Here is a 26,936-nt window from a genome sequence, read left to right as displayed (position 1 = left end):
CCGGGCTCTTCGCTGGCCATGGCAGAACACTGACATTCCTGTTTTGCAGGAAATCACGCACAGAACGAGCAGTATGGCTGGTGGCATTGTCATGCTGGAGGGTCATGTCAGGATGAGCCTGCAGGAAGGGTACCACATGAGGGAGGAGGATGTCTTCCCTGTAACGCACAGCTTTGATATTGCCTGCAATGACAACAAGCTCAGTCCGATGATGCTGTGACACACTGCCCCAGACCATGACGGACCATTCACCTCCAAATCGATCCCGCTCCAGAGTACAGGCCTCGGTGTAACGCTCATTCCTTCGACGATAAACGCGAATCTGACCATCACCCCTGGTGAGACAGAACCGTGATTCGTCAGTGAAGAGCACTTTTTGCCAGTCCTGTCTGGTCCAGCAACGTGAGTTTGTGCCCATAGGCGACGTTGTTGCCAGTGATGTCTGGTGAGGACCTGCCTTACAACAGGCCTAGAAGCCCTCAGTCCAGCCTCTCTTAGCCTATTGTGGACCGTCTGATCTCTGATGGAGGGATTGTGCGTTCCTGGTGTAACTCGAGCAGTTGTTGTTGCCATCCTGTACCTGTCCCGCAGGTGTGATGTACCGATCCTGTGCAGGTGTTGTTACACACGGTCTGCCACTGTGAGGACGATCAGCTGTCCATCCTGTCTCCCTGTAGTGCTGTCATCGGCGTCTCACAGTACGGACATTACAATTTATTGCCCTGGCCACATCTGCAGTCCTCATGCCTCCTTGAAGCATGCCTAAGGCACGTTCACGCAGATGAGCAGGCACCCTGGGCATCTTTCTTTTGGTGTTTTTCAGAGTCAGTAGAAAGACCTCTTTAGTGTCCTAAGTTTTCATAAGTGTGACCTTAATTGCCTACCGTCTGTACGCTGTTAGTGTCTTAACCTCTCTAGGGTATGTGGGACAAATCGTTCCACCTACTCAACAGCCAGTGGAATCCCGTGGCGCGATATTACAGTACCTTAGAAATGCTATTACTTCAATTTCTCAAACATATGACTATTTTACACCATTTTAAAGACAAGACTCTCGTTAATCTAACCACACTGTCCGATTTCAAAAAGGCTTTACAACGAAAGCAAAACATTAGATTATGTCAGCAGAGTACCCAGCCAGAAATAATCAGACACCCATTTTTCAAGCTAGCATATAATGTCACATAAACCCAAACCACAGCTAAATGCAGCACTAACCTTTGATGATCTTCATCAGATGACACTCCTAGGACATTATGTTATACAATACATGCATGTTTTGTTCAATCAAGTTCAAATTTCTATCAAAAAACAGTTTTTTACATTAGCATGTGACGTTCAGAACTAGCATACCCACCGCAAACTTCCGGTGAATTTACTAAATTACTCACGATAAACGTTCACAAAAAACATAACAATTAATTTAAGAATTATAGATACAGAACTCCTTTATGCAATCGCTATGTCCGATTTTAAAATAGCTTTTTGGCAAAAGCACATTTTGCAATATTCTGAGTAGATAGCTCGCCATCACGGGCTAGCTATTTTGACACCCACCAAGTTTGGCACTAACCAAACTCAGATTTACTATAAGAAAAATTGGATTACCTTTGCTGTTCTTCGTCAGAATGCACTCCCAGGAGTTCTACTTCAATAACAAATGTTGGTTTGGTTCAAAATAATCCATAGTTATGTTCAAATATCCTCTGTTTTGTTCGTGCGTTCAAGACACTATCCGAAGGGTAACGAAGGGTGACGCGCATGGCGCATATCGTGACAAAAAAAATCTAAATATTCCATTACCGTACTTCGAAGCATGTCAACCGCTGTTTAAAATCAATTTCTATGCGATTTTTCTCGTCAAAAAGCAACAATATTCCGACCGGGAAACCCTGTTTTCGTTCAAAGACTAAAAATCTAAAATGGACTCTTCACGTGCACACGCGCACCAGTCTCATTGTTCTCTGATCGACCACTTACCAAATGCGCTACTGTTTTTCAGCCATGGCCTGCAAAGTCATCATTCAACGTTCTGGCGCCCTCAGAGCCTATGGGAGCCGTAGGAAGTGTCACGTTACATCAGAGATCCTCAGTTTTCAATAAAGAGAGTGTAGAAGGCAAAAAAATGGTCAGAGAGGGCACTTCCTGTTTGGAATCTTCTCAGGTTTTTGCCTGCCATGTGAGTTCTGTTATACTCACAGACACCATTCAAACAGTTTTAGAAACTTTAGTGTGTTTTCTATCCAAATCAAACAATTATACGCATATTCTAGTTTCTGGGCAGTAGTAATAACCAGATTAAATCGGGTACGTTTTTTATCCGGCCGTGCAAATACTGCCCCCTACCCTAGAGAGGTTAACGACCGTTCCACAGGTGCATGTTCATTAATTGTTTATGGTTCATTGAACAAGCATGGGAAACAGTGCTTAAACCTTTACAATGAAGATCTGTGAAGATATTTGGATTTTTAAGTATTATCTTTGAAAGACAGGGTCCTGAAAAAGGGGCGTTTCTTTTTTTGCTGAGTTTATGTGCTGAAGTTGACTTCACTTCTGCCTCTATACTCTCTGTCAACACTGACTTCTCTCTCAACGCCTGACTGTCACTTTACACCCTCATACCCTCTGGTCGGTCTGTCTGTCTGTCTGTCTGTCTGTCTGTCTGTCTGTCTGTCTGTCTGTCTGTCTGTCTGTCTGTCTGTCTGTCTGTCTGTCTGTCTGTCTGTCTGTCTGTCTGTCTGTCTGTCTGTCCCTCTGACTGCCTCAGGGGGTGTGTGTGGGGGTGGGTTTGGTGGGTGGGTGGGTGTTTGTACTGGCGGATCACTGCATGCAGATCATTCTGTCTTCCATAGTGTTTTAGTGGAGCTTTCCTGATCTGGATCTCTTGTCGTTTGCTGATCCCATATTCCAGTCATGCCTATTGGTTAGCCAGACCTGAGTGACAGTAGCCAGTAGTGCGACTGGGGGGGTGACCAGAGGTTAGATCAGACCAATGACACGTCAGACCAGTGTAATGTACTGTACTTAGTGCATGAGTCGTACACCTGCCTAGGGTTATCTCATCATAACTGTTCTAGCCTACTGTTCTCTCACTTATACAAACATTCTCACAGCTTATGTACCTCTGACTCCACTCCTTACTAATGAGTTCTCAACACCTCCCTCCCATCACCACTAACCACCCCATGTAGTGTAGATGTGTCCAGGAGAGATGTTGGCTGGTGTTCAATGTTACCTCTCTCTGCCTCTCTCTCGGTCTTTTCCTGTCTCTCCCTCTGTGTGTGTGTTAACCACAGTCCCAGGAGGAGGTGTGTGACCTGCTTCATGCAGCCCCCTTCCAGAACATCCTCCCCAGGGTCTACATCAAAGGTATGTGATACAGGTCCAGGCGTGTGGATCCTGATTGAGATCATGGTGGATGGGTGGGATAAGGCAGTCAATATTGTTATGCATATCTGTCTGATGTGATTGGTGTAGTAAGGTTTGTTTGTTTGTGTAGAGGGGGAGCGTCTGGAAGTCAGGATGAAGAGGCTGGAGGCTAAGTATGCTCCACTCCATCTGGTGCCCCTCATTGAGAGGCTGGGGACCCCTCAGGTGAGCTCTACCTGCTTGTCATCACCATCCATACCTCATCACCTGGCTCTCTACTCTACCTTCTTGTCATCACCATCCATACCTCAGCACCTGGCTCTCTACTCTACCTTCTTGTCATCACCATCCATACCTCATCACCTGGCTCTCTACTCTACCTTCTTGTCATCACCATCCATACCTCATCACCTGGCTCTCTGTCCTGACCCACAGCCATTAGACAGTTTCAGAAATCTTTTTTTGAAAAGGCAGAATTTGAAAGGGCAGCCATATTGGCACCAAAGTTCCAAGACAATTACTTTTCTTATTTGATCTGCTCCTCCTCACTCCCTGTTCTCCTTTCTTCCTTCCTCTGCTAATGTCTCCTTCCTTCCTTCCTCTGCTAATGTCTCCTTTCTTCCTTCCTCTCCTAATGTTCTCCTTTCTTCCTTCCTCTCCTAATGTTCTCCTTTCTTCCTTCCTCTCCTAATGTTCTCCTTTCTTCCTTCCTCTCCTAATGTTCTCCTTTCTTCCTTCCTCTCCTAATGTTCTCCTTCCTTCCTTCCTCTCCTAATGTTCTCCTTCCTTCCTTCCTCTCCTAATGTTCTCCTTTCTTCCTTCCTCTCCTAATGTTCTCCTTTCTTCCTTCCTCTCCTAATGTTCTCCTTTCTTCCTTCCTCTCCTAATGTTCTCCTTTCTTCCTTCCTCTCCTAATGTTCTCCTTTCTTCCTTCCTCTCCTAATGTTCTCCTTCCTTCCTTCCTCTCCTAATGTTCTCCTTCCTTCCTTCCTTCCTTCCTTCCTTCCTTCCTTCCTTCCTTCCTTCCTTCCTTCCTTCCTTCCTTCCTTCCTTCCTTCCTTCCTTCCTTCCTTCCTTCCTTCCTTCCTTCCTTCCTTCCTCTCCTAATGTTCTCCTTCCTTCCTCTTTTTCAGCAAATAGCTATAGCCCGTGAGGGGGATCTGTTGACCAAGGAGCGTCTTTGTTGTGGCCTGTCCATGTTCGAGGTGATCCTTACGAGGATCCGTAGTTTCCTACAGGACGCCGTGTGGCGAGGCCCGCCCCCCACCAACGGCGTGATGCACGTGGACGAGTGTATGGAGTTCCACCGCCTCTGGAGTGCCATGCAGTTTGTTTACTGCATCCCCGTCGGCACTCATGAGTTCACCGCCGAGTGAGTTACTGTAGGGGGCATGGCAGTGTACACACACTCACACACAGTAACAATTTAGTTACTGTAGTCCTCTCAGGGCACCAAAGACTTTACTGCAGATATACAGTAGTAGATAAACCCATCAATCAAGCTTGATTTGTAAAGTGTTTTCTACAAATACAAAGTACTTACTAAGTTAGTAACAGCAAGCCGTACCTGTGCGTGTCCTCTGCAGGCAGTGTTTTGGTGACGGGCTGAACTGGGCAGGCTGCTCCATCATCGTGCTGTTGGGTCAGCAGCGCCGCTTCGACCTGTTTGACTTCTGCTACCACCTGCTCAAGGTGCAGAGGCAGGATGGCAAGGATGAGATCATCAAGAACGTGGTGGGTACATACTGACGCTACGCACACATCTACACACTTCTATAAGAGGTTAACCAGCATGCTAGCACAGAAATAAGATGGGATTTAGGGCACAGGAGGTGGTGGCACCTTAATTGGGGAGGAAGGGCTCGTGGTAATGGCTGGAGCGGATTTTTTTAAACGAGAAAGATTGATATGAGGAGAGGAAGCTCACCATCTTTGTGGCAAGTTCTTGGCTACTACAATCCTGGTCTGTGGTTTTAATTCTGTCATATGATTCAAACCCTCCCTCCCTCTCTCTCGCTATCCCTCCCTCCCTCCCTTTCTCTCTCTCTATCTCTATCTCTATCTCTCTCTCCACAGCCGCTGAAGAAGATGGCTGATCGGATCAGGAAGTACCAGATCCTGAACAATGAGATCTTTGCCATCCTTAACAAGTACATGAAGGCTGTGGAGACGGATAGTTCCACCGTGGAGCATGTCCGCTGCTTCCAGCCACCTATACACCAGTCCCTGGCCACAACATGCTGAGAAGAACACACATGCTACACACACAAGCCACACATGTCCCACGCGCACACACACAGTACAAATACACACACCAACCCAAATCATCACCACACACTCTGCCTTTCTTTGGCCTTGTACTCAGACTCTCAGAGCCTTAGGATTCCAGAGTTCTGTCTGACTGTACACCATTTTGACACCAAATATTCCATACTAATGACATTCCAGTTTGCATTCTAAAATGCAACTGTCTAGGAACTTTTGGTGGCAACATGGCGCCCATTAAAAAGTCTAAATCTCAAACTGAGTTTTCTGAACTCTGAATATGTTTGGCCCAAAACCACAGTCTAGTTTTAGAGTTGTGGGTGTTTTCAGATGTTCGTTTTTCTGTTCTCAACCTATGTGACTCTCACACCCAGCATGCCTTCTCCTGTCCCTAGAGCTATATGTCACATGGATGGCCTCAGTAACACACAACTGCCAATCCTGAGTGGTTACAGATCTGCAGTACCACTCTGCTTCCCCTCTAGTCACAATCAAGTCTATCAGATATCTCTGAGAAACCATTTAGTAAGCAACAACAATCAACCTACATAAAAGATGATAGATATGCTGGAATAATCTCCAAAACCTCAACGCATACAAATAATCAGATTCTGAAATGACCTATAACCTGAGATTATTATTTCGTAGATTACATACGAAAGCAAACCTAATGGCCATTTATTGAATTGCTTATTGAAGTCCACACGGGTGCGAAGTATTACGATGATACTTAATAACACCAATGTCATCAGTGTAATTTCCCCCCATAACATCCATGATATGATCATCGCCCAAGTTAACAAATGAATGAATGAATCCCAGAAGCTAACACATGAGTGCCCCAAATGGCACCCTATTCCCTATATAGTGCACTACTTTTGACCAGCGCCTACAGGGCTCTGGTCAAAAGTAATGCACTATATAGAGAATAGGGTTCCATTTGGATGCAGCCCACATCTCCCTGGACATACCCAAGCATAGTAAACCAGTGTCATAGGAGTAGTTAACCACACCTCACTTCTCAAACAACCCTGCTGTTTCACAACAAGGACACTTGACTGCATAACAAGGACACTTGACTGCATTTCTGAGTTGCTTTTATTTATTTTTACCCATATTTTGGGGGTTTTAGCCTCTGAGTATATTTTTATTCTGTTCCGTTCTCCATTGTAAATTTCACTGTTGAACTAAAAAGAGAAGTTTAGAGTTGTAATTGTTATTGTTTTTAATTATTGATAATTACATTTTTCATCCTCGGTATAACTTGACTCTACTGATGAGAAACCTCACCTACTGTCTTGTCAGTTTGAAACGTTTTATATTCTGTATGTGCGCTTAATAGTGTTATTGTTTATCATTTTACAAATTATTGACATCTGCGCTAATGTGTTTTATTTTAGTTTTTTTTCTGTAATAAAACATTAGAAATACTTCTTGATTGTAAAATAAAAAAGAGGCCAGGATGATGTGACTGTATTAGATTTGTTCAGAGAGTGAATGGGACCAAGCTAACTACTGTAGAGTTCATTCCCTCCTATAGAAGAAATAAAGGAATCAAGTAGTTGCCTTTTTCCAGTTTAGGTACGAATTACACACCAGAGATGGAGAAAGGGACTATTGTTTTACTTTTTTTCCCTTTAGCTTAAGCAGTGTTATCAAAAAAAAAAATCCCAGTTTTTTATTCTTATGAAGGAAAATGATTGTTACATCAATTAAGGAGCAACCACATTTTCAGTTTCCCCTTTCCGTTTATTTTTTTATTGTTCCAATGGTCCTTTTTGTTTTATTTATTCACACAACTACACCTTTATTGTTCATTGAATGGGTGAATATGTTGATAAGTAAAAGTTAGCAATGCATCATTTTCGAACCTTTCAGCATGAAAAGAAAAGCGATGTATTGTCATTACGGATACATTTGTGACATTAGGTTTTTGTTCATGATATTGTTGTACAAGTGATCATGTTTTGAAATACAAAAATTAGAAAATAAGAATATAAAGATGTACAACGAATTGTCCTGCAAAAGGAAATTAAATTGTTGTATTTCCATTAAATAAATGTCTAACTGAAAATTTATTAAGAATCATGTATGACGGTGTACATTGTAATTTAAAAAATACTGTAAATTCATTTGAATATAGCCACAGCGATCATGAGGAGAAGGAGGGGCCAGTGGGCGCTGGCGGAAGTCTCATTTCCTCTGCCCTGATTGGTTAAGTATGTGTCGTCTCTTTTCCGATTGGTTATGACGTAAGTAGTTTTGAAATTTCAACAGGGGCACGGTTTGTGTTGTTGTTTTGAATTTGGAGCACTGCTTTGGCACTCATCGTGGCTAGCTATAACTTAAACTGTAGCTACCGATTTTCTAGTGAACTATTTCTTCCAAATCTAAGCCATGTCTTTTTCAAGAGCTCCAGTGAAGCGATTTAATGAAAATATCGGTAAATTAAAGCATTGATACTGATTTAATTGAGCGAACCTAGCCAACTAACTTAACGTGTTGCTTTTGCCTAGTTGCTTTAGCTAAACAGTTAATATAACGTTAGCTCTGATCTAGCTAACGTAGCTGTCCAACAATATTTTGTATAACATTGTTTACTAGCTAGCTAACTTATTGTTGGTTTGGTAACTAGCTTGTGCAGGACTGTCTAGGAATGCCTAACCTTACTCAGATTCAAGCAAAGGGCAAAATATCCATGTCGGTTACGTTAGCTACATGCCATGACATGTTAGCTAGCTAATTAGACAGCCAGCCCAATTCTACTATTTTTCTCACTAATTTGTCTTTTGACCAATCAGTTTTTTAAAACAATTTTAGCAAAATATGGGAATTGGGCTACCTGTGTAAACGCAGGCTAAGTCTTGTTTTCAACATGTTTTGTTCAGGCTGCGCCCCAGCACCGGGCACCTACGAGCTGAAACCAGGAGAGGTGAAGGGACCTGCTTCTTTCCGCCGGTCAGAGCGCTTCAAACTGCTCAAGGCCAGCGATGGTGAGTTTAACTGTCAAACAACTGAAGGTTTAGTCAAAAAAATACCTCGTACTATTGACAATAGATCTATATTTAAACATCTATGATTAGACTGTCATTCAACCTAGATGTGTTTTTACTTTCTACACCATTCTAATTTCCAAAATTCCCCTTCCCTCCCAATTCAGGTCCCAGCATCCTACCACCATCTCCTTCTACAGATGTGTTCATGTCACCTGTGGCTGTGCGTAGGACCATGTCTGTGGATGGTCTGGTAAGTTGGTGTTCACATAATAATCACATTGTCCCTGGTTGGCACAGCCACATCATCAAGATAACCTTGAAGTACTGGGGTCTATTCATTAGTTGGATTCCGTTGCAAAATGTTTTGCAATGGAAAACCTTTACTGTTTTTTTTATTTCACATTTATTTAACCAGGTAGGCCAGTTGAGAACAAGTTCTCATTTACAACTGCGACCTGGCCAAGATAAAGCAAAGCAGTGCGACACAAACAACAAAAACAGAGTTACACATGGAATAAAAAAACGTAGAGTCAATAACACAGTAGAAAAGTCTATATACTGTGTGTGCAAATGAGGTAAGATTAGGGAGGTAAGGCAATAAATGGGCGGTAGTGGCGAAGTAATTAAAATTAAACACTGGAGTGATAGATGTGCAGAATATTAATGTGCAAGTAGAGATACGGGGGTGCAAAGGAGCAAAAAAAATACATAATAAGGGGATGAGGTAGTTGGATGGGCTATTTACAGGTGGGCTATGTACAGGTGAAATGATCTGTAAGCTGCTCTGACAGCTGATGCTTAAAGTTAGTGAGGGAGATATGTGTCTCCAGCTTCAGTGATTTTTGCAATTCGTTCCAGTCGTTGGCAGCAGAGAACTGGAAGGAAAGGCGGCCAAAGGAGGAATTGGCTTTGGGGGTGACCAGTGAAATATAACGGCTGGCGCGTGTGCTACGGGTGGGTGCTGCTATGGTGACCAGTGAGCTGAGATAAGGCGGAGCTTTACCTAGCAAAGACTTATAGATGACCTGGAGCCAGTGAGTTTGGCGACGAATATGAAGAGAGGGCCAGCCAACAAGAGCATACAGGTCGCAGTGGTGGGTAGTATATGGGGCTTTGGTGACAAAACGGATGGCACTGTGATAGACTGCACCCAATTTGCTGAGTAGAGTGTTGGAGACTATTTTGTAAATGACATCGCCAAAGTCGAGGATCGGTAGGATAGTCAGTTTTACGAGGGTATGTTTGGCGGCATGAGTGAAGGATGCTTTGTTGCGAAATAGGAAGCCGATTTTGGATTGGAGATGCTTAATGTGAGTCTGGAAGGAACGTTTACAGTCTAACCAGACACCTAGGTATTTGTAGTTGTCCACATATTCTAAGTCAGAACCATCCAGAGTAGTGATGCTAGAGGGGCGGGCAGGTGTCAGCAGCGATCGGTTGAAGAGCATGCATTTAGTTTTACTTGCATTCAAGAGCAGTTGGAGGCCACGGAAGAAGAGTTGTATGGCATTGAAGCTTGTCTGGAGGTTACTTAACACTGTGTCTAAAGAAGGGCCAGAAGTATACAGAATGGTGTCGTCTGCGTAGAGGTGGATCAGAGAATCACCAGCAGCAAGAGCGACATCATTTATGTATACAGAGAAAAGACTCGGCCTGAGAATTGAACCCTGTGGCACCTCCATAGAGACTGCCAGAGGTCCGGACAACAGGCCCTCTGATTTGACACACCGAACTCTGTCTGAGAAGTAGTTGGTGAACCAGGCGAGGCAGTCATTTGAGAAAGCAAGGCTGTTGAGTCTGCCGATAAGAATGTGGTGATTGACAGAGTCGAGAACCTTGGCCAGGTTGATGAATACGGCTGCACAGTATTGTCTTTTATCGATGGCGGTTATGATATCGTTTAGGACCTTGAGCGTGGCTGAGGTGCACCCATGACTAGCTCGGAAACCAGATTGCAATGAGAAGGACGGTGGGATTCGAAATGGTCGGTGATCTGTTTGTTATCTTGGCTTTCAAAGACCTTCGAAAGGCAGGGTAGGATAGATTTGGGTCTAGTGTCTCCCCCTTTGAAGAGGGGGATGACTGTGGCAGCTTTCCAATCTTTAGAGATCTCAGACAATACGAAATAGCGGTTGAACAGGCTAGTAATAGGGGTTGCCACAATTGCGGTGGATAATTTTAGAAAGAGAGGGTCCAGATTGTCTAGCCCAGCTGATTTGTAGGGTTCCAGATTTTGCAACTCTTTCAGAACATCAGCTATCTGGATTTGGGTGAAGGAGAAATTGGGGAGGCTTGGGCAAGTTGCTGTGGGGGGTGCAGAGCTGTTGACCGGGGTAGGGGTAGCCAGGTGGAAAGCATGGCCAGCTGTAGAAACATGCTTGTTGTAATTCTCAATTATCGTGGATTTATCAGTGGTGACAGTGTTTGTTTCCTAGCCTCAGTGCAGTGGGCAGCTGGGAGGAGGTGCTCTTATTCTCCATGGACTTTAGTGTCCCAGAACCTTTTGGAGTTTGTGCTACAGGATGCACATTTCTGTTTGAAAAAGCTAGCCTTTGATTTCCGAACTGCCTGTGTATATTGGTTCCTAACTTCCCTTAAAAGTTGAATATCGTGGGGGCTATTCGATACTAATGCAGTACGCCACAGGATGTTTTTGTGCTGGTCAAGGGCAGTCAGGTCTGCAGTGAACCAAGGGCTATATCCGTTCCTAGTTCTACATTTTATTTGAATGGGGAGGAAAGCACTTTTAAAGAATAACCAGGCATCCTCTACTGATGGAATGAGGTCAATATCCTTCCAGGATACCTGGGCCAGGTCGATTAGAAAGGCCTGCTCGCTGAAGTGTTTTAGGGAGCGTTTGACATTGATGAGGGGTGGTCGTTTGACCGCAGACCCATTACGGACGCAGGCAATGAGGCAGTGATCGCTGAGATCCTGGTTGAAGACAGCAGAGGTGTATTTAGAGGGCAGGTTGGTCAGGATGATATCTATGAGGGTGCCCATGTTTACGGATTTGGGGTTGTTCCTGGTAGGTTCATTGATCATTTGTGTGAGATTGAGGGCATCTCGCTTAGATTGTAGGACGGCCGGGGTGTTAAGCATGTCCCAGTTTAGGTCACTTGACAGTATGAGTTCTGAAGAGCGATTGGGGGGGGGGGCAATCAATTCACATATGGTATTGAGGGCACAGCTGGGGGCAGAGGGAGGTCTATTACAAGTGGCAACGGTGAGAGACTTGTTTCTGGAAAGGTGGATTTTTAGAAGTAGAAGCTTGAATTGTTTGGGCACAGACCTGGATAGTAAGACAGAACTCTGCAGCCTATCTCTGCAGTAGATGGCAACTCCGCCCCCTTTGGCAGTTCTATCTTGTCGGAAAATGTTATAGTTAGGGATGGAAATTTCAGGATTTTTGCTGGCCTTCCTAAACCAGGATTCAGACACGGCTAGGACATCCGGGTTGGCAGAGTGTGCTAAAGCAGTGAATAAAACAAACTTAGGGAGGAGGCTTCTAATGTTAACATGCATGAAACCAAGGCTTTTTCGGTTTCAGAAGTCAACAAATGAGAGCGCCTGGGGAATGGGAGTGGAGCTAGGCGCTACAGGGCCTGGATTAACCTCTACATCACCAGAGGAGGAGTAGGATAAGGGTACGGCTAAAGGCTATAAGAACTGGTCATCTAGTGCGTTCAGAACAGAGAGTAAAAGGAGCAGGTTTCTGGGCGCGGAAGAAAAGACGTACAGACGCATAACGTACAGACAAGGGTATGGTAGGATGTGAGTACAGTGGAGGTAAACCTAGTCATTGAGTGACGATGAGAGAGGTTTTGTCTCTAGAGACACCATTTAAACCAGGTGAGATCACCGCATGTGTGGGAGGGGGAACAAAAGGGCTAGCTGAGGCATATTGAGCAGGGCTGGTGGCTCTACAGTGACATAAGACAATTTACTCGAGGAAGCAAACATAATGAAACAGGGAGGGACCTACCTGAATTTGTACTTGATCAATTCTAGTTTTCCTTGCAAAACGATTTTCGTTTGGTATAAACAGTTTGTGTTGCAAAATCTTTTGCAATGGAATCCGACTAATGAATACACCCTGGTGCTTTAAAGGGATAGTTTGAGATTTTGTCAATGAAGCCCTTTATCGACTTCCCCAGTCAGAAACTCATGGATACCATTTTTATGTCTGTGTCCAGTATGTATGAAGGAAGCCAATGCTTACTAGTGTTAGCACAATGACTGGAAGTCTAGCATGCTTGCTGTTCCCATAGACTTCCAGTCATTGTGCTAATGCTAGTTAGCAGTAACACTAGTTGGCAGCTTCCTTCAATTTCAATGCAAAGACATAAAAAAGGTATCCATGGGTTCATCTGATGGATAAAAATCTTAATTGCCAAAATCCAGAACTATCCCTTGAATCCTAATGCAATGGCTCTCCTTTGCGATGAATTCATCCGTTCCTCCTTCACCCAGGTTGACGGGTCCATGTCAAAGAAAGACAAGAGTGGCCCATCGATGCAGATGAAGCAGCAGAAACTCCTGGAGAAAGAGGTAGTATAGTTATACAGACTGGTTTGAGGAGCAAATATGTCTTGTCTGTCGCATTACATTACATTGTCAGTGTTACCAGTTTCATTGATGTGGCCAAGTTTCAGTTATCACAGCAGCTGTGACCTACCTTACTGCATGCCTTCATTCTTCAATCTAACACACTAACCACCACCGCTGCTGCACCAGGGAGCTGATCAAACCGTAAAAGCCTTGGTTTCATGCATGTTAACATTAGAAGCCTCCTCCCTAAGTTTGTTTTATTCACTGCTTTAGCACACACTAACCGTCTCCTCCCTCCTGTAGATCCGCTCCCTAGTGCAGCAGCGCGGGGCGCAGGACAGGCGCCTGGTAACCCTGGAGGAGGAGCTGAGGAAGTTGGAGGCCAAGCTGTTGTCTGCGGTCAGGGAGAAGACTGGTCTGGCAGCTAACTTCACCACCCTGGAGAGACAGCTGGCTGAGCTCAAGAAGACTAACGAGTTCCTCAAGAACAAGGTCATGTGGTGTTTGATGGTACAATCAAGAGTTGGCATGCTCATCTCAGTGGGCTGCTTTTCCACTGATTTGGCCTAATCCTGGAATAAAAGCTATTTCAATGGAGAATCTCCATGAAGAATTATTTTTAGTCTTGGACTAGGCTTAATCTGTGTCTGGGAAACCGGCCCAATGGTCTTAAAGCAGAAGTCTTTAGCTGCAGGGTTAAAAAGGTATAAAATGGTTGTTATGGTTATAGTTTGTGTCATCTGGGTCTAGTTGACAAAACAGTACTTCCACCCTGCTATCAGGTACTACCCTAGCTTGTCCAATAACAAATGTTCACATTTTCTGTTTGTACCTTGTTTTGTAAATGTCTGACTGTGTTGTCGTTGTGTTCCTCTAGGTTTCTGCAGACACTACTAAGAAGAGATTCCAGTCTATGTCTATGGAGCTGATGGAGGCAAGAAACAAACTGGATGTCAAGGACAAGGTACGACATCTGGGACACATCAGTAGTACGCAGCGTTTTCATATATTCACATTGAAATACGCTATGTAGAATAAGTTACGTCGGCTCTATTCATCGCATTTCTATCTGCAATGTTTGGCTACTGAAAGTGTCCCTGTTCACACACCATTCACCATCCTGTCTGTATAGTGGTGTTTGCCTTGCGTACATCTCACTCTAAATCAAATTGTGTGCTGATATTGTGTTTTTGTTCAGGGGCTGTGTTTCCTGCATGTGTAGTGTCTGAGCAGTGTGGATGGTTGAGTGACATTTGTGTTGTCCTATAAGGAGCTGAGTTTCCTGCAGATCAGTACAGAGGACCAGGTGAAGTTGCTGGAGACAGACCTGGAGGCTGCCAGAGCTACACTCACTGCCCTGAGGGAGAGGAACGAGGACCTGGGTGAGACCACCTGACCTCACTGACACAGCATCGTTAACCTGCCTAGTTATTATCAATCAATTAAACGTTATAAACGGCCCATTTAATTATAAAATGTTTACTTCGAAGTGCTGCGCCTCTGAGAAATCTTTTTAAATGTTTTTGAAATGTAATGTTTCGTTTTCAGAGGACCTCCACCACGACACCAAAGTCCACAACGAGGAGCTGGAGAATGAGATGGATACACTGCAAGGTAAGTAGTTTGTCTCTGTGTGTGTCCGTTCTCCCATCCTTTTCTGTATAATTAGATAGCATCATTCTAACTGTGTTCTGTATCCCTGTCTCAGCTGTGATCCAGGAGCTGAGAGAGGAAGTCAATGTTCTTCAGGGTTACCTGGACACAGCCAACGACCACATCCAGGTACAAGGGAAGAAACATCTATCTATTGATCCTATCTACAGTTGAAGTCGGAAGTTTAGATACACTTAGGTTGGAGTCATTAAAACTTGTTTTTCAACCGCTCCACAAATTTCTTGTTAACATACTATAGTTTTGGCAAGTCATTTAGGACATCTACTTTGCATGACACAAGTAATTTTTCCAACAATTTTTTTGACAGATTATTTCACTTCTAATTCACTATCACAAATTCAGTGGGTCAGAAGTTTACATACACTAAGTTCACTGTGTTAAACAGCTTGGAAAATTCCAGAAAATTAGGTAATGGCTTTAGAAGCTTCTGATAGGCTAATTGACATAATTTGAGTCAATTGGAGGTGTACCTGTGGATGTATTTCAAGTCCTACAGTGAGAGGGGAAAAAGTATTTGATCCCCTGCTGATTTTGTAATTTTGCCAACTGACAAAGAAATGATCAGTCTATAATTTTAATGGTAGGTTTATTTGAACAGTGAGAGACAGAATAACAACAACAAAAAATTCAAACATTTTATAAATTGATTTGCATTTTAATGAGGGAAATAAGTATTTGACCCCTCTGCAAAACATGACTTAGTACTTGGTGGCAAAACCCTTGTTGGCAATCACAGACGTCAGATGTTTCTTGTAGTTGGCCACCAGGTTTGCACACATCTCAGGAGGGATTTTGTCCCACTCCTCTTTGCAGATCTTCTCCATGTCATTAAGGTTTCGAGGCTGACGTTTGGCAACTCGAACCTTCAGCTCCCTCCACAGATTTTCTATGGGATTAAGGTCTGGAGACTGGCTAGGCCACTCCAGGACCTTAATGTGCTTCTTCTTGAGCCACTCCTTTGTTGCCTTGGCTGTGTGTTTTGGGTCATTGTCATGCTGGAATACCCATCCACGACCCATTTTCAATGCCCTGGCTGAGGGAAGGAGGTTCTCACCCAAGATTTGACGTTACATGGCCCCGTCCATCGTCCCTTTGATGCGGTGAAGTTGTCCTGTCCCCTTAGCAGAAAAACACTCCCAAAGCATAATGTTTCCACCTCCATGTTTGACGGTGGGGATGGTGTTCTTGGGGTCATAGGCAGCATTCCTCCTCCAAACACGGCGAGTTGAGTTGATGCCAAAGGGCTCCATTTTTTGGTCTCATCTGACCACAACACTTTTACCCAGTTGTCCTCAGAATCATTCAGATGTTCATTGGCAAACTTCAGACGGGCATGTATATGTGCTTTCTTGAGCAGGGGGACCTTGCGGGCGCTGCAGGATTTCAGTCCTTCACGGTGTAGTGTGCTCCCAATTGTTTTCTTGGTGACTATGGTCCCAGCTGCCTTGATCATTGACAAGATCCTCCCGTGTAGTTCTGGGCTGATTCCTCACCGTTCTCATGATCATTGCAACTCCACGAGGTGAGATCTTGCATGGAGCCCCAGGCCGAGGGAGATTGACAGTTCATTCAAATTATAGACTGATCATTTCTTTGTCAGTGGGCAAACGTACAAAATCAGCAGGGGATCAAATACTTTTTTCCCCTCACTGTACCTTCAAACTTTGCTTGACATCATGGGAAAATCAAAAGAAATCAGCCAAGACCTCAGAATTTTTTTTTTTGGACCTCCACAAGTCTGGTTCAACCTTGGGAGCAATTTCCAAATGCCTGAAGGTACCGCGTTCATCTGTACAAACAATAGTACGCAAGTATAAACACCATGGAATCACGCAGCCGTCATACAGCTCAGGAAGGAGACGCGTTCTGTCTCCTAGAGATGAATGTACTTTGGTGCGAAAAGTGCCAATCATTCCCAGAACAGCAGCAAAGGACCTTGTGACGATGCTGGAGGAAACGGGTACAAAAGTATCTATATCCACAGTGAGACGAGTCCTATATCGACTTAACCTAAAAGGCCACTCAGCAAGGAAGAAGCCACTGCTCCAAAATCACCATAAAAAAGCCAGACTACAGTTTGCAACTGCACCTGGGGACAAAGATCATGCTTCTTGGAGAAATGTCCTCTGGTCTGATGAAACAAAATAGATCTGTTTGGCCATACTGACCATTGTTATGTTTGGAGGAAAAGGGGGAGGCTTGCAAGCCGAAGAACACCATCCCAACCGTGAAGCACGGGGGTGGCAGCATCATGTTGTGGGGGTGCTTTGCTGCAGGAGGGACTGGTGTACTTCACAAAATAGATGGCATCATGAGGTAGGGAAATTATGTGAATATATTGAAGCAACATCTCAAAACATCAGTCAGGAAGTTAAAGCTTGGTCGCAAATAGGTTTTCCTTATGGACAATGACCCCAAGCATACTTCCAAAGTTGTGGCAAAATGGCTAAAGGACAACAAAGTCAAGGTATTGGAGTGGCCATCACAAAGCCCTGACCTCAATCCCATAGAACATTTGTGGGCAGATCTGAAAAGGCGTGTGCGAGCAAGGAGGCCTATCAACCTGACTCAGTTACAGCAGCTCTGTCAGGAGGAATGGGCCAAAATGCATCCAACTTATTGTGGGAAGCTTGTGGAAGGCTACCCGAAACGTTTGACCCAAGTGAAACAATTTACAGGCAATGCTACCAAATACTAATTGAGTGTATTGAATATTCTGACCCACAGGGAATGTGATGAAAGAAATAAAAGCTGAAATAAATAATTCTCTCTACTATTATTCTGACATTTCACATTCTTAAAATAAAGTGGTGAATCTAACTGACCTAAGAAAGGGAATTTTTACTAGGATTAAATGTCAGGAATTGTGAAACTGAGTTTAAATGTATTTGGCTAAGGTGTATTTAAACCTCTGCCTTCAACTGTATCTGTCCTAACACCATACTGTTTACTGAAGGAAGAAATGTGTATGGAGAAACTACTTGAATAGTCCATGATCGTGCTTACATCGGGAGTGGAAATTATAATTTAGAGGTTGTTATAACATGCTGTTATGTCTCCTTAGGACCTGCGTATGAAGCTTCGTGAGAGGACAGAGATGGAGAACAGCATGTCTGAGTCTCAGCACGAGAAACTGGGGTGAGCAAATGCACATCTCTTCCCTGAACTGCTTTTAGAATAATTTTAATGAATGGCTTTATTTGTGAAGAATGCTGTCCTCTCGACCTCTTCTTATATGTCTCTCTGCGTTGAAATTGATGACATAAGTTTCCTAATTGTCTTGGTTGACATGCAAAACAAAAACATTTGATCTCATGCCATGTCCTTTTCTCTCAGTCATCTTGAGCAGAAACTGGAGCAGTGCACCGCGGAGCTGCGGATCTCTCAGAACATTCTCCGTCAGAAGGAGGAGGAGTCAGAGAGAAGTCAACAGGACCTGCAGGCTTCCCGGGATGCTTTGCAGGAGACCGAGAAGCTTCTGGAGCGGCGAGAGGCGGAGCTGACGTCCTCCCAGAAGGCATTGGGAGAGATGGTAACACAGATGCAGCGGGCCAACCAGGAAGTGTCTGACTCCCAGAGTGCAGTGCAGCAACAGGATGCGGAGGTAGTGCGTCTGAGGGAGGTGCTGAGGAGGACAGTGGAGGAGCTGGATGAGAGAGCAGCTCACCTGGGAGAGAAGTGCAAAATCCTGGAGGAGGAGAGAAGTAAACAAATACATATAGCCCTACTCCCTAATTATAATACTGACATACCCTAAACTAATGGGAAGAATGGGTCTAATGGGAACTTATCGTAAGCAGATTTATCAGGAATCAGGAAGAGTCAGGGTTTTGGAGAAATGTCTCCAGGTTGCTGTTATCAGTGTGGGCTCTATACCAAGTGTCTGTGTGTATCTGTCTTTAGATAGGGGCCAGGGGAAGGTGGAGGAGCTGACTGCAGAGCTGAGCCTCCTGCAGGAGAACTGGAGGAGTGAAAAGGAGGTGCAGGAGCAGCTGGCGCAGACGCACACCTCCCTGGCTGAGGAGCTGAAGAAGGAAAAGGTTGGTTGTGTTGGGGGTGACTTGGCTCCAATATGGCCCCCGTTATAATCCTACATCTGACTCTGCAGAGTGGAATACTCACCTCCACTACTTACTGGTTCTGTGTCTCTCTTTCTCCCCAGGAGCGTGCAGCCTCCCTGGCCTCGGTGCTGGAGAGAGTTAGGGAGGAGACCGAGGACGAGAGGAAACAGTTGGAGGATGAGTTGGAGGAGGCTCTAGTTGAGCTGTCGGTTCTGGAGTTGCAGGAAGAGAGGAGGGAGGAGGAGGAGAAGAGGAGAGAGGAGGCCTTACAGAGTTTCCAGCAGGAGAAGACTGAGATGGAGAGGGAACTGACTGAGACCAGAGCACTGCTAGACAGGTGAGGAGTGGGGGGGAGGAGTAGAACTAAACTGAGAGAAAGAATGAATGAAAGAGGCTCTGTCGGCTTTGAAATGGTGTTTAATTTTTTTTTAAAGTATCTTGACTGGAGTTGTCGTGGAGTTTAGCTGCAGTCAGACTGGACTCAATCAATGATCTTCTATCCCAAATAGTTACTCATTATGCAGGGCTTTTTTAGCCACCAAATAAAGTGCATTATTATCATTATTATTGCTACCATAGAGAATCAGACATACATTTAGGCTTCACTCTGCCTATTGGCTTCTTTGCATATTCAAGTCTCTCAAAATACAGCACTGCCCCTTTAAGGCTCTCCTGGAAGATGGTTGGCCACCCTTCATAGACTATAAAATACTGCAACATTACAATTACAACCAATTACTTTTTGTCTTCATAAAATAATTGCCTCATTCAATTAATCAGGGATCAAATGTCTATGGTAGGCTACTTCTAAGCAAGATGACTAATTAAGACATGCTTATCTATAACCTTGTAAGGCAAAAATATTCTGTGGGAATGATTATCACTGAATGATCAAAATATTGGAATGAAGTCGGCTAATGCAGTTGAAGGCTGTCACATTTGTTGCTTACTGGGCCACGGGGAGCGTTGGGCCACGGGGAGCGTCTTGACTAAATCAATCAATGTCAGATTTTGGTTGTCATTGAACCTCCGTTTTGGATATTTGATTACAATTCGGTTGAGAAAATGTTCGCTGAGGTGAATGCTCATTATCATCTTTAGTCTAGTTTGATCATCTCAACGAGTGGATTATTTTCCTCTTCACTAGTGTAGTAGCCTGCTCCCAACCAAACACCCATGACTTGTGTGATAGATTCATCAATCAATGGGATTTTGTTTCACTGAATCGCTGTAATTCTCTGGCTGGGCTAATACGTGGAGGGGGTACAGGCCATCTGTTTGTTGGTTCATCTATCACTGATCAGAAACCTTCAACACCGATGCCAGCTCCCTACTAGGCTTACAATTCATGCCTGGGCGTAGCTCATAGCAACCGGCCCTGGTGATTTGAATAAGATACAATACAGTTGTACTCTAATGCGCTCTGCAGTAATAGGGAGAACAGTTACTAGAACATCCGTCCAGAGGACGATCTGATCCTATTTCTGATCGGCGTAAAAGTTTCATACTGCGATTTTTTTTTATATTTTTTTGTAAAAATTTTTTTTTACTTTTCCATTCGGACAACTTAAATCTATATTCTGCTTGCCCGACAATTTTTATTTACTTGTCCCGGGCAAGCGGACAAGTGTTAATGTCGAGCCCTGTTATATGATCAAGATTAGGGATAATGCACCTCACCTTTGCTCAAACTGCTCCTTTCAACGGTGTGCGTTGCATCTCCTTCCAGGAGGAGCAGTGACGTGGAGGCGCTGGAGAAGGTGCACTGTGCTGAAACGAGGAGGCTGCAGGAGGAACACACTACCTCCCTCAGCAAGATGGGACACATGGCCACAGAACTGGAGCGGTAAGGAGTTGACCCTGCCCTGTTGTCCAATACAAATGTGCTTAAAGGGACAGTTTGTCTTTCACTCTCCTTTCACAAGGAAAAAAGTTTCACTCTTGTTTCACCTAAGTTTACTTTTGACAGATGAAAAAATGCAGTTTCAGATGTTAAGTGAACTGTCCCTTTAACTTTGGGGTGAAGTATTAGCAGTCATGGCTCTGTAAAGATGATTTGTATGGTCAATCCAGAATCTGCAGTGTCAGTGCATCATTTACGGACCGTTCAGGACAGTCATACTTCTTGTGCTTCGTGGAGCTGAGCTGTTGTGAATGAAGTTGTCAAGGAAGTGCGTTTGTGTTTATACAGGATATACCACCCCCACCTACTGTCAACCAATCATGCGGCGCTATACAGAGCCCTCAGCATTGTTACAAAATTTGGGAGGCGCACGGTATTGCCGTACGGCACTTGATTTGGCCTCCTGAGCCTCCACAATTGTCACATCCTCCGTACAGAGCCTCCGCACTGCATTTCCGGATCGAGCATAAATCGGCTTTAAGACATAAAAATGTGTATTTTGTTCCACCAGCACCAGACAGGCCCTGAAGGGAGCAGAGGAGAGGAGTAGAGCGCTGGAGAAGGAGGTGGAGAGGGTAACTAAGCAGATGGAGAGAGTGAATCAACAGGAGGAGGTGAAAAAGCTGAGGGAGGAGATGGAGGAGGAGCAGGAGAAACATCTAGCTAACCAGCAGGGTCAGGAGAAAGCCAGAAAGGACTATTCAAGGTGAGCTCATCATAAGGCTTCTCAATATCTGGTGATTGAATGTGCATGTTGATGGGATTTTGACTGACTCTCTCTCCCCACTCTGACTCATTCGCTCTTCATTCCCCCCCTCCATTCTCTCTTCCCCCCCCTGTCCATTATCTCTCCCCTCTCTCTCCCCCCTCTCCATTCTCTCTCTCCCCCCCCATCTCTAGAATTCTGTTGGAGGTAGAGACACTTCTAGCTCAGAGAGATGATGAAATGAAGAGGGCTGAGGAGGAGGTGCAGAGACAGCTGCAGGAGGAGAGGATGGAGAAAGAGGAGGTGCAAAGGCTACTCCAGCAAGCTAGAGAGGAGAAAGAGGAGCTTCAAAGGCTATTTAAGAAAACTAAAGAGGAGGTGCAGAGGCTACTGGAGCAGGAGAAAGGAGAGGGGGAAATGCAGAGGAGAGAGTTGAAGCAAGGGTTGTCAGAGGAGGTGGGGGGACGAGAGAGACTGGTAGAGGAGGGGAAGCTAGCTCTTCAGTGCTTGGTAGGGGAGGTGGAGAAACCGAGCCTTCAAAACCAGCCGGAGAAGATGGAGGACCAGGTAAAGAAATATCTGCCATCTCTAGAGAACCACATGAAGGAGGTAGAGAAAGAGAGGGATGATTTGAAAACAGTAGTGGTGTTTGAAATAGACAAACAGGGCCTTCAGGACCAGGTAGAACTAATACACAACCAACTGGAGAAGGCCGAGGAACAGAACCAGGTAGAACTGATGGAAGAGAAGGTTTCTCTCCAGAGCCAGGTGGATGTGGTGGTCCAGGAGGTTTCTCTCCAGAGCCAGGTGGATGTGGTGGTCCAGGAGGTTTCTCTCCAGAGCCAGGTGGATGTGGTGGTCCAGGAGGTTTCTCTCCAGAGCCAGGTGGATGTGGTGGTCCAGGAGGTTTCTCTCCAGAGCCAGGTGGATGTGGTGGTCCAGGAGGTTTCTCTCCAGAGCCAGGTGGATGTGGTGGTCCAGGAGAAGGTGACTCTCTATTGGGAGATGGAGGAACAGAGAAGAGACTTCCAGAGAATGCTGCTGGAGACTCAAGACAAGAGGTGAGGAGGACCACTGACTGACTGACTGGGCTGTGAAGTGCAGGGCCTGTATTAATGAACTGTCTTAAGGCTGCTTCCCCAGTTTCCCCTTTTAGATGAATTAATAAATACAATTGCATGGACAGGCGGGGAACTGATCCTGGATCAGCACCCTACTCTGAGACTATGAATATGGACCCAGATCATCAAGTAGAAGACAATGGTATTATAAGACAATAGGATAGGCTCTAAATACACTGTTCTAACTCTGTCCTTTCCTCTCACAGTGATGCAGAGACGGAACACTGGAGGAGACAGTACGAGGAGCTCTATGCCAAGGTCAAGCCCTTCCAGGTCAGTCCACTGCTGCGTTGTGGGAAATGTAGTTCATCTGAGTTATGTTTTCTTATGTGTTGTCAATGTTCAATTATATTCCCCCATAGAGGTAGTATGAGTAGAAGGGGTCATTGACTTAAACACAGGCCCAATTCACTGTTTTTTAAATTCTATGTTCCCCCATCTCTGCTTCCGATTGGTTTGGCCCTGCAGGAGCAGCTGAATGAGTTTTCTGCGGAGCGAGACTCACTACTGAATGAGAACGGGGCGAACCAGGAGGAGCTAACACGGCTAGCGGACGCCTACGCTCGTCTGCTTGGCCACCAGAACCAGAAACAGAAGATCAGATACGTGGTGAAGCTCAAAGATGAGAACATTTCCCTCAAACAGGTCAGTTTGCTGATTTAAATATAAGCATGGGCTGTATTGTTTGAACCTAACAAAATATGATTATAGCAACAAATACACTTTAGTTGCCTCCAAATTGTGGAGGAGGAGTTTCACCATTTGTTTTCAAATATCCACATCTTTTAAATCCACTAAGGGACTGGGGGTTGCTGAAAGCTTTTTGTGTGTACTACAGTCAGACATGATTGTAAAGTGTGTGTGTGTGTAGGAGCTGTCTAAGCTGCGTGCCCAGGTGTCCCGTCAGAAGAAGGGAGGCCAGCCCCAACGCAGGGTTGACCCCAGCAAAGCCTTCAGCAACCAGGACAGCAAGGAGAACCAGCAGCCTGCTGCCACACCTCTCAGACACACCAGCATTTCCTTTAGCGGGTAATTGACAGCTTTTTAAAATAAAATACAAAATTGTAGTATTTTTATTTTTTAAAATTATTATACATTTTTTAAGACCTATCAACTGGCACACAAACATTTTTGGAAACATTGTTCGGCAGAAAATATCCAATCACATCGGCTGCATGGCGGTTGGTTCAAGTTGTCTTTCAATGGCATCACCTCTACTCTGCCTTGAGTTAATCCTCTCATTGTGGACTTGCAACAACAACTTGGCCCGACCTGTGACACACAGCTGTTTTTTGCACAGGGGAGAAGTCTTCATGTAGTTTATGAATGCTTTTTCTAGTTGAACCTCCCAAGAACTGACAGAAGTGTCCACTAATGCCTATTTAACATTGTAAATCAGGCTAGCTAGCTACAGATATAGGGTCTTAATTTGAGCCAGGTTGCTATAGCAGGAAAATAATCCTGCAGCAACAGGAAATGTGAGTAATGTGGATTATAATTATTCGACATTCTTTTTAGGGTTGATACATCAAGTCTGAAATTTCAAAGTGGAAATTGCAAACTTCAGAAGCCATTTTTAAATCTAAAATATACTGCCACCACCTGCCACCTTTTTTTACATTATTTATGTTTTACGGACATGGTGCCATTTTTACATGACTTACCTATTACCAATGTTTCCTCAACATTTTGGGGGCAATGAGCCCCTTTTTTGAGCGGAAACTTAAACGTTGTGAGAATTTTGTGCAACTTCCTGCATGGTTTACAGTGAACTCTGAGGCTGTACCCTTACAGTTTTAGACAGTAGCCAATAGGGTATTGGAGCATTATGTAGGCCTTCCAATGGAACAAATCCCATAACATTTTCACATGGAAATAGCTTTTGATTTCTATGATATAGCCTACATGTGGTGTTGAATGCAGGCCTACATTGCATGAGACTTTATAAAACATTTTTACATTATGAAGGGCTTGACATTTATTTTGTACTTGGTCTGTAACACCGTGGGCCAAATAGGTGACTGTAAATTGTATTGTGTTGTATGATGCAAGAAACCACTTTACAAAATAGAATGAATTATTATTACTATACAGAGCATTAGACAATGTAGGCTAGCCCTCTGCATATGGGCTTATTTGCATAGTCAAGCCTGTCTCAAAATACAACACTGTCCCTTTTTATTAAGACAGAAGCTTTTTACCTGACTGGCTTTTCAAAGACAGCTTGACATGTAGCCTACACGTTTTGTGGAAGCAGTAACTCCCCATTGCTGACATACTTATATATAACTCCTAATAATTTGCTAACTAGCAAAGAAAATCAACTAATGTGCGGCTCTGATCTGAAAAGCTCATTCGCTCACAGGTGATTTTAAGACCGCTCGTGTGCTACCCGCAGACTAAATCTTGCAGGGTTAGATTTTTGGTTTGTTGCATTGAAAAGGGGCTGATATATAATGTTGATTCGATCACAGAAAAAAACTATATAGTGGAAACTAGTGGGGCGAACTCAGTGAAGTTCAACCTCGGAGGAGGAGCGCGGCCACGTATGTGCACAGCTTAGAGGGAACATCGCTTATTATGTATGGATACTGCAGATAAATAGCCTATTTGGATAAAACTCTACAGGACATTTGATCGTCAGAAATTTTCCACGAAGGAAAATGCTGTAACTAACCCTAATCCTGTCTCTTTCAGGAAACCGCTGTTGAAAGTTACACAGACCGACAATGGCCAGATGCTAGTAGAAGGCACCAACTGCCCTGAGTGAACAGGACAAATCATTTTGAGTCATGAGGATGTTGGTGTTTGCAACCCTGTATATGTTTTAGGGGAAACAAATGCCTTTATTTTCCCATCCTATCGAGCCATCAGAACCAACGTGTGAATGATATCCGTTTCAGCATGAAGCATGCCCCTGTCGTCTTTCTTTTGCTACATAAGCATTCATATTAAGCACTAAATAAATGTTTTGTTTGTTCAGCGTAACAGTTTTGTATAATGCAAATACACAGTGCATTTGGAAAGTCAGACCTTTTGACTTTTTCATGTTACCTCATTCTAAAATGGATTCAATTGTTTTGTTTTTTTGGGGGGGTTTTTTCAATCTACACACACAATACCCCATAATGGCAAAGCAAAAACAGCTTTTTAAAAATAAAAAAAACTCACATAAGTATTCAGACCCTTTACTCAGTACTTTGTTGAATCACCTTGGGCAGCGATTACAGCCTCAAGTCTTCTTGGGTATGAGGCTACAAGTTTGGCACACCTGTATTTGGGGAGTTTATCCCATTCTTCTCTGCAGAACCTCTCAAGCTCTGTCAGGTGGAGGGTCGTTGCCCAGCTATTTTCATATCTCTCAAGAGATGTTCGATCGGGTTCAAGTCCGGGCACTGGCTGGGTCACTCAAGGACATTCAGAGACTTGTCCCGAAGCCACTCCTGCGTTGTCTTGGCTGTGTGCTTAGGGTCGTTGTCCCATTGGAAGGTGAACCAGTCTGAGGTCCTGAGCGCTCTGGACCTTTCATCAAGGATCTCTCTGTACTTTGCTCCGTTCATCTTTCCCTTGATCCTGACTAGTCTCCCAGTCCCTGCTGCTGAAAAACATCTCCACAGCATGACGCTTCCAACACCGTGATTCACCGTAGGGATGCTGCCAGGTTTCCTCCAGACGTGATGCTTGCAATTCAGGCCAAAGAGTTTGATCTTGGTTTCAATCAGACCAGAGAATCTTGTTTCTCATGGTCTGAGAGTCCTTTAGGTGCCTTTTGGCAAACTCCAAGCGTGCTGTCATGTGCCTTTTTACGGAGGACTGGCTTCTGTCTGGCCACTCTACCTTAAAGGCCTGATTGGTGGAGTGCTGCAGAGATGGTTGTCCTTCTGGAAGGTTCTCCCATCTTCACAGAGGAACTCTGGAGCTCTGTCAGAGTGACCATCAGGCTCTTGGTCACCTCCCTGACCAAGGCCCTTCTCCCCCATTTTCTCAGATTTTTGGTGGTTCCGAACTTCTTCCATTTAAGAATGATGGAGGCCACTGTGTTCTTGGACCTTTTAATGCTTTAGAAATGTGTTGGTACCCTTCTCCAGATGTGCCTCGACACAATCCTGTCTCGGAGCTCTACGGACAATTCCTTCGAAACTCATGGCTTGGTTTTTGCTCTGACATGCACTGTCAACTGTGGGACCTTGTATAGACAGATGTGTGTGCCTTTCCAGATCCTGTCCAATTAATAGAATTTACCACAGGTGGACTCTAATCAAGTTGTAGAAACATCTCATGGATGATCAA

The 26,936-nt window shown here is 44.4% G+C and overlaps 2 protein-coding genes across 6 annotated transcripts in view; both read left to right on the top strand.

The window, feature by feature from the left end:
• The window catches only part of LOC100196502 (cytoplasmic FMR1-interacting protein 2), a 52,682-nt gene extending 44,970 nt beyond the window's left edge, over positions 1-7,712 (top strand). The window contains exons 26-30 of one of the 2 annotated variants that reach the window (XM_045717937.1): positions 3,296-3,369; positions 3,500-3,594; positions 4,503-4,741; positions 4,956-5,103; positions 5,446-7,712. In XM_045717937.1, coding sequence (XP_045573893.1) covers positions 3,296-3,369; positions 3,500-3,594; positions 4,503-4,741; positions 4,956-5,103; positions 5,446-5,613 — 724 coding nt within the window. In that variant the 3' untranslated portion in view covers positions 5,614-7,712. The remainder of the gene's footprint in view (positions 1-3,295; positions 3,370-3,499; positions 3,595-4,502; positions 4,742-4,955; positions 5,104-5,445) is intronic. The other variant, XM_045717938.1, reaches the window with a different exon arrangement.
• A 187-nt stretch (positions 7,713-7,899) lies between these two features.
• LOC106604349 (hyaluronan mediated motility receptor) lies at positions 7,900-25,626 on the top strand. Of its 4 annotated transcripts, none has more exons than XM_045717940.1 (21): positions 7,900-8,077; positions 8,523-8,627; positions 8,795-8,880; positions 13,104-13,181; positions 13,485-13,673; positions 14,059-14,145; positions 14,452-14,563; positions 14,730-14,795; positions 14,890-14,963; positions 17,920-17,993; positions 18,192-18,559; positions 18,759-18,895; positions 19,018-19,253; positions 20,646-20,762; positions 21,331-21,525; positions 21,720-22,275; positions 22,315-22,586; positions 22,853-22,919; positions 23,115-23,291; positions 23,518-23,675; positions 25,344-25,626. In XM_045717940.1, exons 1-21 carry the CDS (start codon positions 8,032-8,034, stop codon positions 25,414-25,416), a joined length of 3,273 nt encoding a protein of 1,090 aa, XP_045573896.1. In that variant the 5' UTR covers positions 7,900-8,031; the 3' UTR covers positions 25,417-25,626. The 4 variants fall into 4 exon arrangements, with proteins under 4 accessions (XP_045573896.1, XP_045573898.1, XP_045573897.1 ...); XM_045717942.1 differs by having other exon boundaries at positions 21,720-22,431; positions 22,510-22,586; XM_045717941.1 differs by having other exon boundaries at positions 21,720-22,470; positions 22,510-22,586.
• The last annotated feature ends 1,310 nt before the right edge of the window (positions 25,627-26,936 follow it).

The sequence above is a fragment of the Salmo salar genome, chromosome ssa05 (genome assembly GCF_905237065.1).
Source record: "Salmo salar chromosome ssa05, Ssal_v3.1, whole genome shotgun sequence".
Lineage (NCBI taxonomy): Eukaryota > Metazoa > Chordata > Actinopteri > Salmoniformes > Salmonidae > Salmo > Salmo salar.
Note: the sequence above shows the minus strand (reverse complement) of the source record. Positions and strands in the feature narration are given on the sequence as shown.